At 44.3% G+C, this 17,412-nt stretch overlaps 1 protein-coding gene across 2 annotated transcripts in view; it reads left to right on the top strand.

Annotated features, from left to right (window-relative positions):
- ACVRL1 (activin A receptor like type 1) overlaps positions 1–15,643 on the top strand; it is a 69,161-nt gene extending 53,518 nt beyond the window's left edge. For both annotated transcript variants that reach the window (XM_054976255.1, XM_054976256.1), the window contains 2 exons: positions 8,071–8,201; positions 13,627–15,643. In XM_054976255.1, coding sequence (XP_054832230.1) covers positions 8,071–8,201; positions 13,627–13,761 — 266 coding nt within the window. In that variant the 3' untranslated portion in view covers positions 13,762–15,643. The remainder of the gene's footprint in view (positions 1–8,070; positions 8,202–13,626) is intronic.
- The last annotated feature ends 1,769 nt before the right edge of the window (positions 15,644–17,412 follow it).

Here is a 17,412-nt window from a genome sequence, read left to right on the forward strand (position 1 = left end):
CCCCCTCCCCACATCCCGCACCCTGGTTTGTCCTTGGGGGGGACCTGGCAACCGAGTTTATATGTATGTTGAGTAATTCTATTGTTACATTCAATGCATGTGTACAGCTGGATGTCTGATTGAAGCCACATATTTATTCAGATACTTGTCCCTAGTTTCTTTTGTAAAGTGAACGGGCATTGATGCGTTGGCTCTTTCATACAAACAGATATATGTACATACATGCAAGATGCGTGCATTCAGTGTTACGTAGGAACAGGCCCACTGTTGTCCATAAAAGGTGACTGACAAACATGTAGATGAATAATTATTCTATTTCTACAGTTCAGTTACACACAACCTTTTCTATCAACCAAGGATAAATATATAAAGAAGTCTATCAGTTCCATTCTAAGCACAGGGACAACTTTCTCTGTGCCCTCTAAGCCTGCCGTGTTCTCGCCACCAGCAGGTGCTTCCTGCCACTGCTCAACTGGGTGGCAGGGGGACAGCGGGAAGGAATGGGGAGTGTTGTCAGTGGATCATCAGCAACATCATTGGCCTAGAGCCTGCCCCTGGGTAAGTCTCTAGCCATGCGCTATGTCCAATGACTTCCGTGAACTTAGAATGGTATAAATCTGCTTGGGACTATGCTGTCAGTCACAGCAAAATGAAGAGAAGCCATACCTCTATGGCATCACATAACATGAAGAGGCTGTGTGAATGAAAATAAGTATATTTCTTCCCCCTCAAAAATGCACATATACCAGAAGAGAAGGGCAACTACAGAAGGACAAAAAACAGGAGAAAATAAAGCTAGGACTGAGAGTTGGGAGCTGGGAGGTGAAGACTGAAGACAAAACAGAAAGTATTCCAGATTAAATTCCACACACACACACACATGAATGAAGGCAAGGGACTGCCCTCAGAGCTGGCATCAATATACCCTGTGGTGGGCCAGCTGCCAGACCCCAAGGCTTGTTGCTGTTGACCCCCCCCCACACACACACACACTCATATATTGGCTGGTACTCCACCATACTCCCTGCCACGTTTGCTGCCCAGTGCCACTGGGAAAAGGGCTGCACGTAGTGGGAGAGCAGGAGCAGTGGGAGAGCTCCAGGGCTTTTTTTCAGGGGGAACGCAGGGGAATGGAGTTCCGGAACCTCTTGAAAATGGTCACATGGCTGGTGGCTCCGCCCCCTGATCTCCACACAGAGGGGAGTTGAGATTGCCCTCCACGCTGCTAAGCGGCGTGGAGGGCAATCTCAACTCCCCTCTGTCTGGAGATCAGGGGGCGGGGCCACCAGCCATGTGACCATTTTCACCGAGGGCAACCCACTGAGTTCCATCACCTCTTTCCCCAGAAAAAAAGCCCCGGAGAGCTCACATGTGGGCAGGGGAAGACCATCCAGGCAAGTGGGATGGATGCATGTGGAGGAAGGAAAGGACGGCACGTGTGGGGCTGGTGGCAAATATAAGATGGGAGGGGGTGCCTGAGGACTGTCTGTCTGGGGCCCCTTAAATCTTGGAACCGACCACGCCTGCTCCCCATCCCCTCCTGCGTTAATGCTCGGTGATTCCATACTCAGTGACGCCTCTGAGGATGTGGGTGTGCAGGGGACTATTTCTTCATACGAATGCCGGTTTGGGGCCGAGGGTGATTTTTCTATAAAACCTTGTACTGTACTCTGAACTTTTAGTCAGCGCAGGAACCAAGCACATCAGAGCCTTCAAGAGTTGCGTAATTCACCGTCTCTGTTTGTTTTTAAAGTTCAAATACTTATTATTCTTAAAATAAGTAAAATGAAAGCTGTTTCCATAACTTGGAAATGGGAGGAAGAAGTCACTGGTCCAGAATATTAATCACTATAGTACAATAGATACGATTTTTTAAAAAAGTTGTTCTCACAGAAATTATTTTGGGTTATCCAAAATACACCGCTACAGATGCATGCAAAAATGCTAGTCCTTTGCATTTGTATCAAGAATGAGAAGTAGGATACACTATGGCAGTGCAGTCTCCAGCTATTGCAGTACAGTCTCCAGCTATTGCAGTGCAGTCTCCAGCTATTGCAGTGTAGTCGCCAGCTTCTTGCATTGTATCAGACTCTGAAATGAGACTTGTAAAAGAAATTTTATTATTACGCTTCATATTTAGTTCCTGGCCTAGTCCCTGTAAATCAATACACTTTATTGTGACCCAGTCCCCACAAGTCTTTGTGAAATACACTATAAAGTGGGCATATGGCCCTAATACCAAATGATGGTTCAGCCACACTTATTTTGCAGCCACAGACAAATCATGATCAGTAACTTTTCGGGTGCTGAACTCCGCTCAGTTCATACTGGCTGGAGTTTTCCTCGATGCTTTTTCATCTTCCACTTTAGGATCAGGAATGTTACCGTCTCTGTGTTGGATCCTATGATTCTTTTTAGCAAAGTTCTCCTTCAAGCAAGAAAGACTTCCTCCAATGAAGAATCACTTTTTCTGGTAGAGAAAGACTGCCTCTGATGCAGAAAATTTTTTCCTTGTTGAAAGAAACCTTTGTCTTTTAGAGGAAAAATATGGTGGATCTACCTTTTCCATACCTCCACCCACCTTAAACCTCTCTTCACAGGTTTAAGGGCTTCCCAAGCAGTAAAGGGCAGTAAACCACACACCACCTGTCTAACCTCCAAATCCTCACAGGGTCCGCTCTCTCCTCTCCCAGAGGCTCTACCAGACAGGCAGCCTGTTCCTTCTTTTTTCCTTCCCCTCACCCAGCTACAGCCCAGGGCTATTGGGGGAAAGGAACAGAGTTTACTTTCCCTATATATACTGCCACCATTTACTTAAACTTGGCCTATCTAACGCGACCAGAGCGTTTGAAGTCTGCGTGTATGATATTTTCCTTTAGCCAATGACTTCGTTAAACAAAACAAAAATAAACTTTATTTTCAAGATGGAACATAGGGGCGAATGGTTTTAAACTCATAAATAGACTGGGATTAAACAGATAATGTTTCAGTGTAACAAAACAGGTTTGTAAAAGCCAGTAATATCTCTGCTGCCTTCTCTCAGCCGTTCCACAAAGCCTTTTCACTTCCTTTTGGCCTCTCCAACAGACTACCACTGACACTGGACCAGCATTCTGCCCCCTCTCATTGGTTGGTTCTCAGGAGAGGTGGAGCTGGAGCCCATCTTATCCTTCACAACTTGGGAGAAAGGCATCATTGGACCCATCCCCAAATCTCCCAAGTGATGTGTAGCAAATGTGCTTTCATTTGGTACACATGCATGCATTGTTTTCTGACTGAAAACATGCAGTGCCAAACCAATTCCTTGCAGTGTTAATTTGCTTCAGGTATTAATTTTTAAAAATGCTGCATTTTCCTGAGCTTAAATCAATTTATAAATATATACAAATAATAAAACTAAAATATATATATAAGCAATATACCCAATATATGCCTCTATATACCTAATATGTGTTATGGTGGTTTGAGTGCTGGAGTAGGACTGAGCAGAACTGGGTTCAAATCCTCACTTACTAGGTACTCCTAACAACAAAGAGGTAGCCAAGTCAGTCTGTTGTAGCCAAAGAAATCAGAGGTCTTCCTAGTAACAGTCCAAACAGCTTTTTGAAATGCAAGGCTAGGCCCAGGAGTGACCCAAGGCTCTTTACTTGATTGGATGGGGCATCATATTGCAATATTTTCAAAATGCTTGATTTTGGATTTTCCTCTACAATGGTATGTTGCAACCAGCATACTTTTGTGCTGTCACTTTATTGTGACCCAAACAATGATGCCTCGGTGTTTAGCATTTCAGTTTTGCAGAGGTGTCAAATTGCTGCCAATTTATTCTTAAGGAACAAGAGCACATAATGTCATATCCAATTCCAGAATGTGTAAAGATGATAATCTTGCAGCCTATTGGTCCTTGCATGGTTTTAATATGACACTTTTCATTGTGCATGGCAGATTACATCAAAATGTTTGGTGTAGTTATACAGGAGGAGGATTAAGATATCTGTGTCGGCAAAGTGCTTCTGTGACATGTTTCTGATCTACCATGTTTAAAGGCAGCTTTCACATTGAGAAACTGCATCTGCTGTACGGCCCATAAAAACTTTTGGGGGAAGTATTCCCCAGAATTTGCTTGTTAGACAGAAAACGTACTTTGCTGATAAGTGTCAGAAAATTCTCATGAAACATTACTGTCATAGATGACTGTTTCATGTGCCATTAATGCTCCATCACTTTTGCATTAGAAAGTTCATGCCTATTAACTCACTGTTGTATCTATTCCACAATGCATTTGCAACGTGTGTTTCACACTTTCCAAATATATCTGCAGGTGTGCCTGATTCAGTCCATAGTAGTTTGCCATCAGAGTCAAGTTCCTTAATGCACAAGAGTTCACATTGGCTGTTGTGGCATAGCAACGAATGCCGCCTTTTCCTTATAGGCTGGTTAGCAAGATCAAATAATGACGGTGCTAATGGGCACCACTCAACTGAAATTTGCACATGATTTCGGAAAACCCATGTTTAATGAGAGAGAGACTAACATTTGCTAAAATTATAAGGCGTGTATTGATATGATGGAATGTACCAATACTAATAATAATGTCCTTCTTCAGCATCCTCATCAGTTGATGTCAACATGGAGCCTTTTTTAAAAAAAATCTGCCTGTCCTGTATTCTCCTGCCAATTTCCGTAGCTTCATCACCAATCACTCTGTGCTGATGATTTGTTATTTCTTTGAATACCAGAAACAACACGGTTGGAGGAGATTATGAGATGCCAAAAATTACAGTGCCTTGCTCATATCTTTGAACTGCTTGGGACCCTAGAATCAGAAAATTATCACTGTGTTACTTAACACTGAATTACAAAACTCCAGAGAGGTTGTGGGTTGCAAACATGGATCTCACAATATTCGGGATGATTTGAAATCCATGATGTAGGGTGGCATCGCTTTGGAGATGACCTGTGAGACATTATGTGGCCCTCTAGCTCTTGTGAGTGCCAGGGGAACGAGATCTCCTTTGCTAAAATCCATACTGCATGCTTGGTAATCTTGTGCATCTGCTGTGGGTAGATCAGTAATAGAAACTAACCTTTGCTTGAACATTTGCTGCCCACAAATCATTTTCTGACATCTAAAGAGGTTTCCTTGTTATGCAGTCATCGCTGCTGCAACTACGGAGGCATTCACAAAGACAATGGAGTGGCCACATGGGATATTCTCTGTGCTTCTTTGTCATCTCCTTGGGCCTCCCTTTCCCCCTCTTTGTCACAGGGTACAATGGGATGATGGGAATAAAATGGAAAAATATGCGCAGGAGGTTTGAAAATGCACACCCTCTATCTGCACTGCGTGCAAACCTGCTTTGACTGGAATCTTTCTTTAAAGGTCATAGCAAACCATGTGGAAACAATGGAGAAAAAATAAAAGAAACCCCAGAAGGTGGATGAATCAAGGACAACATTGTGTAGATGCTTTAAAAAACTCTGCTCCAGACTGTATTTTTCCAAACAGAAACCAGTGAATGTTGTCTGTTAAAAGTTACACACTTGCAAATATTTGCAGTTGATGCAGTCTTGTTTCAGATTTTTTTAGTGTCAAAATAAATTCAGAATTTGTTTAGAATTGTGCAGTTCTGTACACATTTATTTTTAAATATATTTTAATATATATTTTTAATATATATGGACAAAACGTAATTTCTGATATACAGTCAGAACTGTTTCAGCCAGTGTTTTTGTCCATGTCTGTGAGCATCCCAACTAAACTGCTGAAGTTCATAAGCACCCTAACTGGAGAAAGTGCTGTGGACAGAGAGTGTGTATATTCCAAGTATTTCTGAGGATGCAGCATGCCTTTTAGGGGTGTGTGATTCATTTCAGGAATACCGAATATGTACCCGAAAAATAAATATTCTGAATTATTTGGGTATATCTGGATATATCTAGTATATTCTGATATGTTTGGATAAACTGGTATTTACATTACCAAATTATCCAGATATATTTGGGGATATTGTTTCAAAGGTTGCAGCAGCTTGTCTCCCCCCCTTCCCAGGCAACAGGAGAAGAGAGAGTGTGTGTGTGTGTGTGTGTGTGTGTGTGTGTTGCTTGATTGCCATATGCCATTTCCAGGTCTGGCTGCTAGGTTGAATGCTGGAATTCTCTGGTTTAACATTGGTTCTAGTAGAATTCTCTGCTTTGATGTCGGTTCTGCTGGGCTTGCATTGGCCCTGGGTTCTGCCTAGCATCCTTGAGTGACACTGGTTCTGTTGGGCTTTTAACAGTGTCCCTTGCTTCAGTTTGATTCTGCTGGGATTCTCTGGTTTGACCTTGGTTCTGTTGGTTCTGATTGCATTGGGAGGCCTTTCATCATTGGTTGTTGTTGTGTGTTGGCTAAGGCTTCCTGTGTCCTGGAGAAAGCCTTAAATCTTTCCCCCATAGGAAACAATGGGCATTTTCACACCAGCCTCGGAACATCGCGCCAAACTCCTGGAATGACAGCGTCTTCCTGGCGCGATTTCGCATGGGTTCTCACACAGAATTATGCTAGGAAGACACTGTCATTCCGGGAGCTTGGTGTGATGTTCCGTGGCTGGTAAGCAGTGTGAAAACGGCCAATGGAGAGTTACTTGTTCAGTAGAATCAGACCCTTTGGTCCAATTCACTTAAAACATGGGTGATCTTTAGTGGGTAAGCAGGACTGAGTTTTCCTGCAATTCTGGTACGGTTTTCTTGAAAAATGTTCCCTGGAAAGACTTTCCCATAGGGACTAATGGAGCTAAATATATTCTGAACTCCAAATATATTCAGAATTCCAATATAATCAGAATTCTGAATGCTATACCAGTATTTTTTTCACCTAAATATCAGGAATACTGAATATTTATGGCATACTCAGATGTAAACAATGCCTTCTTCTCTCTGTGTGTGCGCACGTGCTGTTGCACGCTCCTAGTGCCTCTGCATCCTACGGTGGGATCATTGCCCCCAAGTATCAGGGCAGGGTGGACTTTACCGCAACAGTGCCCTGAAGTGCAGTATTTAATCCACCACCACCACCACCCCAAATTGGGGTGAATTCCAACCATTCACTTATAAGGGAGAAACCAAAGGACTGTAGTCAAGGCCATTGTTGGGGTGAGGACTGTTTTACCTCAGATAAGGTTCAGGAGACCTAGGCCTGGACAGAATTAAAGTGCTGAAAGCACTGAAAAGTGAGCATGTCCCCACTGGGTCGGTTCCTAATGAAATGGCCATTTCCCGCCAATTCCCTGTTCTTCCTGCAGGACCCCCTTTAGTTATTCTTGAGGGTCCGCTATCCTCAGGACCCTCAGTGGGCTGCAGGAGGAGGGGAGAAGTTCAGTTAGGCTGATGAAAAAATCAATTCTCGATCTAGCCCATCAGTATAACCTAGCATGGTGAGTGTTGGACTAGAATCTGGGAGAGCCAGGTTCAAATCCCCACTCTGCCACGGAAACTCGCTGGATCGTCTTAGTCTAGTCACGTACTTTGAGACTAACAGGGTTGTTGTCTGGGCCTTTTTTTCTGGGAAAAGAGGCGGTGGAACTCAGGACCGCACAATGACGTCACTTTGGGTCAGCTGGAACAAGGGGGGAGTTTTTTAAAGTTTAAATTGCCCTCGGTGAAAATGGTCACATGGCTGGTGGCCCCGCCTCCTGATCTCCAGACAGAGGGGAGTTGAGATTGCCCTCCTGTCTGGAGATCAGGGGGCGGAGCCACCAGCCATGTGACCATTTTCAAGAGGTGCTGGAACTCGGTTCCACCACATTCCAGCTGAAAAAGGCCCTGCTTGTTGTGAGGATAAAAGAAGAAGAGAATGATATAAGCCACTTGGAGAAAGATAGAGTATAAAAGACTTAAATAAATAGATACCATCACCTGCATGTTCCCACCCTGGAGTGAGAACAGAGAGAAATTTCACACATATTTGCAAATGAGTAGACCTATCTGGTGCACAACAGTTTACACCAGCATTTCATGCACAAGTGCACACTGTCACTTTGGGCTTCTCATTTCTCATACCTCCATATACATATATCTTTTGTTTTGCAGGGATTGTTGAAGATTACAAACCTCCTTTCTTTGACATGGTGCCAATTGACCCCAGCTTTGAAGAAATGAAGAAAGTGGTTTGTGTTGACCAACAGACACCCACCATTCCAAATCGATTGTACTCTGACCCGGTGAGTGACCTGCTATTAAGCTTCATTCAGAGCAGGAAGGACAAATGGCATTCAGGTCCTGGGCAGCACCATGAGCCAAGACTGCTTTCTGGCACCGTCTCTCACCCCTTCAAACAAAGTGCCCACAAAACTAGCATTGCACACAGCACCTCCTGCATTAAATCCATGTGACCTACCTGAGGGTAAACTGGGTGGCTCTGTTTGTGCCCAGAAAGAAAGAACATTAATAACAGCTAGGATGGCTGAGTTGCAGCCTGGAGATTTGCATTAGGACTTTAAAGCTACCAATTAACCAGGAGACATGGCAGCTTCTCCCACTGGCTCCTCGCCCCAACCTGTCCGTCTCCCATCTCCACCCTACTGTGGCAAGCAGAACTATAGCAATGCTGCACAGGAGGCCAAAGAGGAGTGAGGAAGCCAGAGGTTGATAAAGCTGCAGTGGTTGCACCTCTTCCTGAATCAGTATCCATAAAGGACAGAGCAGGTCTCTGGGTTGCAGCTTGGTAACCCACAGGAGTATAATTATTTCAGTGAATAAATATAAATACACTGTGCAAGGAACAAATTTGGTGTTGGATGCAAAATTCTGAAACTTGGGATTTTTAGGCTTTGATCCAGCCAGCTTTCATGCAACCTGAAGAGGGTGGAGGAGTTTATTCTGATCACCAAAAAGGCTATGCCTGGGTCATGGGTTTCATGTGAACTAAAGGTATGTGGGGTGTGGGCTAAAGTGAGGAGGCAACCAGACAAGACTGAGCAGGAAAACTGGCAGGAACAAACCTTAGTATTTGTAGGTATTCGTGGGTAGCAGGGGCAGCTGTGAAGTTGAATCTGTGTGAACAAGGCCTGGTGCAACCTCAGAAGTTAGGGGGAGATGACTAGAAGACAATATATGCCCTTGGAGGAAGTATGAGAAAAATTCCACTAAATCATAGAATCATAGAGTTGGAAGGGGCCATACAGACCAGCTAGTCCAACCCCCTGCCCAGTGCAGGATCAGCCTAAAGCATCTCTAAAAAGTATTCATCCAGCCTCTTCTTGAAAACTGCCAGTGAAGGGGAGCTCACCACCTCCCTAGGCAGCTGATTCCACTTTTGAACTACTCTGACGGTGAAAAAGTTTTTCCTAATATCCAGCCAGTACCTTTGTGCATGTAGTTTTAGCCCATTGCTTCGCGTCCTACCCTCTGCTGCCAACTGGAACAGCTCCCTGCCCTCCTCCAAATGACAGCCTTTCAAATATTTAAAGAGAGCAATCATTTCCCCCCTCAACCTCCTCTTCTCCAAACTAAACATTCCCAAGGCCCTCAGCCTTTCCTCGTAGGGCTCAGTCTCCAGACCCCTGATCATTCTTGTCGCTCTCCTCTGCACCCTCTCGATTTTGTCCACATCCTTTTTGAAGTGAGGCCTCCAGAACTGCACACAATACTCCAGGTGTGGCCTGACCAAGGCAGTATAGAGAGGGGCTATGACCTCCTGCGATTTTGATGCTATGGCCCCTTTGATACAACCCAGGATTGAATTAGCCTTTTTTGCCACCGCATCACACTGACTGCTCATATTCAGTTTACAGTCCACTCTTACCCCAAGATCCCTTTCACATATACTACTGCCCAGAAGTGTATCCTCCATCCAGTATTTGTGCTTCCCATTTTTGTGGCCCAGATGTAATACTGTGCACTTGTCTTTGTTGAACTGCATCCTATTCACAGCTGCCCACTTCTCCAGAGGTCTTGTTGAATTTTAATTCTATCTTCTTGGGTGTTTGCTACCGCTCCCAATTTGGTATCATCAGCAAATTTAATGAGCAGCCCTTCCACTCCTTCATCCAGATCATTGATAAAAATATTGAAAAGTACCGGGCCCAAAACCGAGCCCTGCTGCACCCCACTGGACACCTCCCTCCAATCTGATGAAACGCCATTGACCACCACTCTTTGAGTGCGGTCCTCCAACCAGTTCCCTATCCACCGAACTGTCCTATAGTCAACTCCACAGTCTTCCAGTTTGCCCATCAGAATGTCATGGGGGACCTTATCAAAAGTTCCCCCGATCCAGCAAGCTGGTCACTCGATCAAAGAAGGAAATCAGGTTGGTCTGGCAAGATCTGTTAGGAACAAAACCATGCTGACTTCCCCGGATCACTGAGTGTTCCTTCAGATGCTTACAGATTGATCCCTTTAAAATCTGTTCTAATATCTTCCCAGCAACAGATAAATATTGGAAGTGTGGTGAAGAAAGCCTACACTTATTTATTAGTTTTTAGTTGCCTCTCACCCTAGGATTTTGAGACAATTTATAACATTTAACAGTATAATATGTTAAAAGGCAATATAAGAATAAATAATAACAATAGAATTAAATTGTCGAAGGCTTTCACGGCCGGAGAACGATGGTTGTTGTGGGTTTTCCGGGCTGTATTGCCGTGGTCTTGGCATTGTAGTTCCTGACGTTTCGCCACCAGCTGTGGCTGGCATCTTCAGAGGTGTAGCACCAAAAGACAGAGATCTCTCAGTGTCACAGTGTGGAAAAGATGTTGGCAGGTCATTTGTATCTACTCAGGAGGGGTGGGGTTGAGCTGAGTCATCCTGTAAGAGTTTCCCAGGGTGTGGAATGCTAATGGCGGGAGGCTTCACTGTATCCTGAGGAGGTTCTTTTGCATATGGATTGGTGCTTGATGTGCTAATCTTCTCTGCAAGGCTATTGTCGAGTATAGAGTGTTTTGTTAGCCTGGTGTTTTGGTCTTTTGGTGCTACACCTCTGAAGATGCCAGCCACAGCTGCTGGCGAAACGTCAGGAACTACAATGCCAAGACCACAGCAATACAGCCCGGAAAACCCACAACAAGCGATAGAATTAAAGTCAAAATATGAAAATATATTAAAATAGCTGGCTCAGCTTCATATCACTGTCAGGAGGAATCAGGACCAACCCCTCAAATATCTGGTCAACAATTTGGCCATGCATGCCCTGTGGAAATCCAACTGATCCAACACGGTCTGGGTTGTAACGGACTCTCTTAGCTACACTTCACTAAAGATCCTATTATCTCAAAAGAAAGATTTATCCTATACTCTTGGATAGCTTTCAGCAATTAGTACAGCCTGTCGAACAGGACTGTTCTTTGAACCAATTCTGCTTATCAATACATTATTTATTTAGGGTCCTCCTTTCAATGCTTCTTCTCATCAAAGTACAGACACCTTTCTAGAGTTTATTTATTTTCTTTATTTAAATTACACCCTAGTTTTTTAATGAAGCAAGTTATCAAAATATATATGGTTATTAATATAAATCCTACAAAAACAGAACACAGAAAGGCAATAAGTATTAGGTTTGCTAACATTTCCTAATTAACTCTAACTTGAAGACAATCAAAGTTTCTGTGAAATGCATTAAGATTCCCATAGCACACAATGCAAAGATAAAATCCTCACCTAGGTTCTCATGAGATTTCTTCCAATCAGAACTCTAACATACTATCTGAATTTGCACGTTTTATAGATTATCTTATGCAAATATCTAACAGCTTTTTCATGTGATAGCATAAACAAACTATGATTGGTTTGATGCTTCATTAGATATTCATAATTTCTATTGTATAACCTAATTAGCCAAAAAATGACGTTACCTCCAACTTGCAAAACAAAGCTATAAATCTGTGAGAAATGACAGAGTTAAGTTGGTAGATCACCATTGGTTCATTTTCTGACAGAAGAATGTTAATCTAGATAGAGTCCACTATTTTTAATTAGCTGTCAAAGGTGAAAGCACACCTGTTTTAGTTACCTAGCATTCTAAAAAAAAACACAGACAGTTCATGCAAAGTTTAGAAGTTCACCTAGAATACTAGTATATTGTTTTATACCGCTTACTGCAATGTGCTTTAATCTATATTACTGCAACAGGGTGTCATCAGAGAGGGTGTTCCACAGGGCAGGGGCCACAACTAAGAAAGCCCTTCCCCGGGTGACAACTAACCATGATGTCCTGGGGCTGGGCACTGCAAAAGGCCCCGAGAAGATAACCAAAAGGGGCATGGCCATAAATGGCTTTAAAGATTAGCACCAACACTTTGAATTGGATCTGGAGATTAATTGGAAGCCATTGCAGCTGCTGCAAAATTGGAGAAATTTGAGTTGACCATGATGTCCTGGTCAGCAACCTGGCAGCTGCATTCTGGACCACCTAAGACTCTGAAATATTTTCAAGAGTAGCTCTATGTAGAGCAAATTGCAGTAATCCAATCTGGAGGAAACCATTGCATGGCTCAATGTAGCCAGGTCAGGCCCAGACAAAGAGAGAGCCAGCTGGCGGGCCTGGCATAGGTGAAAGAATGCCAACCATGCTACCATGGATGCTCGTTTACCCAAGGATAGGACAGAATCCAACCATACCCCAAGGCTCTTTGCAGAATCCATTGAGTCTCGGAAGTGACCCTCCAGCTAGCATCTCATTTCCCCCAGCCTCATGTCTTCTGTCTTAGATGGATCCAACTTCAGCCAGCTACCCCTTAGCCAATCGATTACTACATCTAGGTATTATGATAGCGCCGGAAGTCCTGCCCCCAGCTGATTATCCAGGAGAAAGAAGAGCTAGGGGTTGTTAGCATATTGATTCCATCCAACTCCAAACCTTCTGATGATCGTGGCAAGAGGGTGCAACTGCATATATACAGGGCTTTTTTCTGGGAAAAGAGGTGGTGGAACTCAGTGGGTTGCCCTCGGAGAAAATAGTCACATGGCTGGTGGCCCCGCCCCCTGATCTCCAGACAGTGTGGAGGGCAATCTCAACTCCCCTCTGTCTGGAGATCAGGGGGCGGGGCCACCAGCCATGTGACCATTTTCAAGAGGTTCTGGAACTCCATTCCACCGTGTTCCAGCTGAAAAAAAGCCCTGCATATATATATTAAATAACATTGGGAAGGTGATCGAACCATGAAGAACCCCACAATTCAGGTCTCACAGGGAAGATTTCTCTTCACCGATAGCAACCCTCAGAGGGTGCCCTGGAGGAACTAAAGAGAACCATCCAAGAGTGGTGCCCATTACCCCTCAAGAAGAGGCAAGGCAATTGATCAGGACCAAATGGGTAACTGTTGATGAATCCAAATGAGAAAAAACTGAGGACTGAAGTTGCCATCAAATTTTGTCTAATGGCAATTTCTGAGATAAATTGTGAAGGGGGACCCACACAGGAGAAACACCTGAGGAATTTTGAGGGAAGAAATAGAGTTTCAATGTGGCTAGCAATTTCTCAGGGGAATTCTGCATGAATATTATTGATACAATACAAACAACATAGGATTCGAGTTACATCGAATGAAACTAACTGGAAATTCTAAACAAGCTGAAAGTCGCAGTTGTTTCTACATGGCAATAATGTTTCCTTTGCCCTTCTCTCTCCCCCTCCCTTGCATCCCCCAGACTTTGTCTGCCCTGGCCAAGATCATGAAGGAATGCTGGTACCAGAGCCCCTCGGCCAGACTCACAGCTTTGAGGATTAAAAAGACACTGAAAAAGCTCAGCGACTCCTTCGACAAACCCAAACAACACTTCTAACTGCAGGCACCGGCTCTGGGGCCAGAGATCAGATTTCTGACTCATTGGCTCAGCAAAAAGTTCAAGGTCACCCCTTCTCTTTCCAGTGCAGGTCCTGGCCTCTGTCAGTGGTTACAGTGAACCATATTTGAAATCTAGCCAAGAAAATTTGGGCTAGAGCCCCCATGGCAGCGAGTAATCCTTTGAAGGGGGAAAAAATATCACAGAACAGATGATAGCCATGTATTTTGCTTCAGGCATCTTTAATTTGTTTTCTTTAACAACAAAAGCGAGGGGGGGGGAACCACCCACTTCTCCCAGCACATACATTCATATAAATACCCTCTGGATCTGTAACCTGACGCCAGCCCGTCTCGCCACCAACGCCTGCAAAATGGGAGGGATTCTACTTGGGAAAAGCACAGCCGCTCTGCCCGAAGGGCTGCTTCCTTAGAAACAGCAATTAAAGGCCATTCATAAGCCAGCATTTAAATTGAGCGTGTAGGATTTGTGTGCATCTGTGTGTGCACACACCTAGGCACAAAGGAGACGGCAAGAGAACAAATGCAAAGGCCCGTGCGCTTCCAAGGGGAGATGTGATTTACATGCACACATATTCAAGGGCCATGTTTGGGTTTGGTATGCACATGCTAGCTATAGCAGGTTCCACAAGAGTGTACATAGTCAACACAGTCAAGCGTCGAGAAAGACAGAAGCAGGCTTGTATGGGGAAAGTGTGTCCTGTGTGCAAGAGGGACCATGTGGAGAGGTATGTCTGTTTACATGTGGGTGTGACCTCCCCCCTCACATATCCCACAAAACCATCCTGGGGCTGTGAAGGGTTCAAGGAAGCTAGCTCGATGGTATGATGCAGTTTGCACGAACAGATAAGCCATTCAATGGGGTAGGTCAGAACTGAGAGGAATGTCCCTCGCGGTTGAGCAGGCACTAGAGTGACTCCCCCTGAAAATGCTGTTGCAAGAGGCAATTAGGGTGATTAGCAAAGGTGATCCCATTTCCTGCTTGGCTTGATAGGTGCATCTTTGGTCATCAATAGCTTCTTTGTGACATGGAGGTGAATAGGTAGGTGGAATAACTGCTGGCATCCATTTCTGAACTTTTCCACATTTTGCCATCCTTTCTAAGACTGGATAAGCCCGTGAGCACCATGTTCTCCAGGGCCTGTCCGTTCTCCAGACTAGAGAAAAATGGCCAGAAAATATTCCTGTATGGAACAGACCTAAGAAACATCCAGTCCCTCTGCACATAACATGTGCCACTGTGTTTTGCTTTCTTTCACCATGGTTAAGCATTATAGCTGAATTCTTGAACCATGGTTAAAGATCGGCCAAGATGTAAAACTTTGGTACTTAGCAGGTTTGCAAGACTGGTTTGCATTACTTCTGTACCATGCAAATCACAAATAAGGCCTTTTTCTCCTGCCTTTTTTGCCTCTTTGCTTGCTGTTGTTCTCTTATACATACCAGACAGTGTCTTAAGTTGACAAGCTCAACCATGGTTGCCCTGTATGTCTGGGATCAACTAGAGTTTAAGAAACTACCATGATTAAATATCATCTGTTTGGGACTTCAGTCGTGCTGTTATAGGGCAGCCCTTTTTTACGTGACTTGAGCCTGTTTGGGGCAAACATACATACATAGCACCCCTAAACATCTGTTCCTGAGCCTTGTGGAGAGATTTTTTCATTTTTGATAATGAGCTGAAGTAAATCACAATCCCAAAGAAGAGATAGTTCAAATGTTAAGCCCAGGGCTTTTTTCTGGGAAAAGAGGTGGTGGAACTCAGTGGTGGAACTCAGGACCGCACAATGACATCACTTTGGGCCAGCGGGAACAAGGAGGAAGTTTTTTAAAGTTTAAATCACCCTTGGTGAAGATGGTCACATGGCCGGTGGCCCCGCCCCCTGATCTCCAGACAGAGAGGAGTTTAGATTGCCCTCCGCGCCGCTCAGCGGCACGGAGGGCAATCTAAACTCCCCTGTCTGGAGATCAGGGGGCGGGACCACCGGCCATGTGACCATTTTCAAGAGGTGCCAGAACTCTGTTCCACTGTGTTCCAGCTGAAAAAAAAGCCCTGGTTAAATTATTCCATATGGTGGCACAATATGAAAGGAATGCAACAGTTGCAAACCCCGTGTTGCACTTTTATCCAATCATATGAGGGAGATTTTCTGACCGGTGCCGCCAGAGGTATGTTGAGCAGACTCACCCTTCAAGCAATTGAGCACTTGCATCTATGTGCACCTTGTGAACATTATGCCCCATGCACAAATGCCACCATTTAAAAGTCTTTTTTTTTTATAATCAGGATGGATGTTTGCAATATTTTAATCAATTCTAACACTGAACTTTGGAATTGAAGAGGCAAAGGGAAGATGTCGACATCAACTGCAGATGTCAGAGATGGGGGGGGGGACCGGTGCCTGTTCATTCAGCACAGCCAATGCTATTATCTCCATGGTATTAACCTTTCCTGCCTTACATTTATACCTGCATAGAATATACCTATGACAGGGCAGCTGAGTAAACCAAAGTGAAAGAGATGTAATCTGATTTCACAAAGAAGACTCAAAGTTGCCTTCGAAATGTCATTATTTTGCACAGAATTTAATTTGTATTTATTAAATTTGTACCCAAATTCCATTATTTTGCAAATGTTTTCTTATTTTGCATGAATGAGCAAATATTTTTAGGGGGGGGAACGGTAAGAAAAGGTCTCTACATGAGATCATTCTTGAAATTACAGGATTTTTTTTTTTAGAAGAAAACCATATAGTGTAGCAAGTCAAACGTTCTGTAATGGGAAGAGAGAAGAATGCAGACAAAAGTAAGACATCCAAAAGGTGGGAAATGAGAATCTCTTAAAACATGGAACAGTAAAATAAACTGCAATCCTACCTGCTTAAATCCCATTGAAGACAATCAAATATCCCTTCGCCCGCTCACTTATGGCATGTAATAATTACCTCCAGGAGAGAAGATGTATAAAAGTTTATTCCCGTTTTGTTTTAGGTAACTAACATAGGGATGATTGGACAGATAGATTAGTGACCATTTTTTGTGGGGTCAGACATTTTCCAGGTTTATTTTGCTGAGGGATGGGAACATATCCAAAGCGAGTCTGAAGCTCCGGTGGGATGTGAGGGGCTGTGGCTCAGCGGCAGAGCGCCTGCTTTGCACGCAGAAGGTCTCCGGGGTTCAACCCGCAGCATCCCCAGCCAAGGAATCGGACAGCAAGTGCTGTGAAGGAGTTCAGCCTGGGGGTGGAGTGCAAGGGGAGCTGCACAGGAGCCCATCCTTTGTTCTATTAAATCTGACTGGAGGAAGGAAATCCCAAGTCCAGGAAAGCCCTCTGCCTCTGTCACACTCGCACGAGGCCAAGGATTCAGCAGCGGGATGATTTCGTAGCCAGTAGCGCTTGCAGCCTGCAGGCAGTTGGCTATCGCAGAAGTGTGTCCAAAATATTGTGACTGGCTCCGTGTTTTATTTTCTGTTGAGCCCGGGAGGCTCCGAGTCCCTCGTGTCTCCGGTTGGATCGCTTATCAGGCCGTGGTTGGACAAATATTTATAAACCTTAAGCACCCAATCTCTTCGTCAGCTCCCAGAGCAAATGCTGGGCTCAGCCACACAATGTTAATGGGGCTCAGGCGAT

The sequence above is a fragment of the Eublepharis macularius genome, chromosome 4 (assembly GCF_028583425.1).
Source record: "Eublepharis macularius isolate TG4126 chromosome 4, MPM_Emac_v1.0, whole genome shotgun sequence".
Taxonomy (NCBI): domain Eukaryota; kingdom Metazoa; phylum Chordata; class Lepidosauria; order Squamata; family Eublepharidae; genus Eublepharis; species Eublepharis macularius.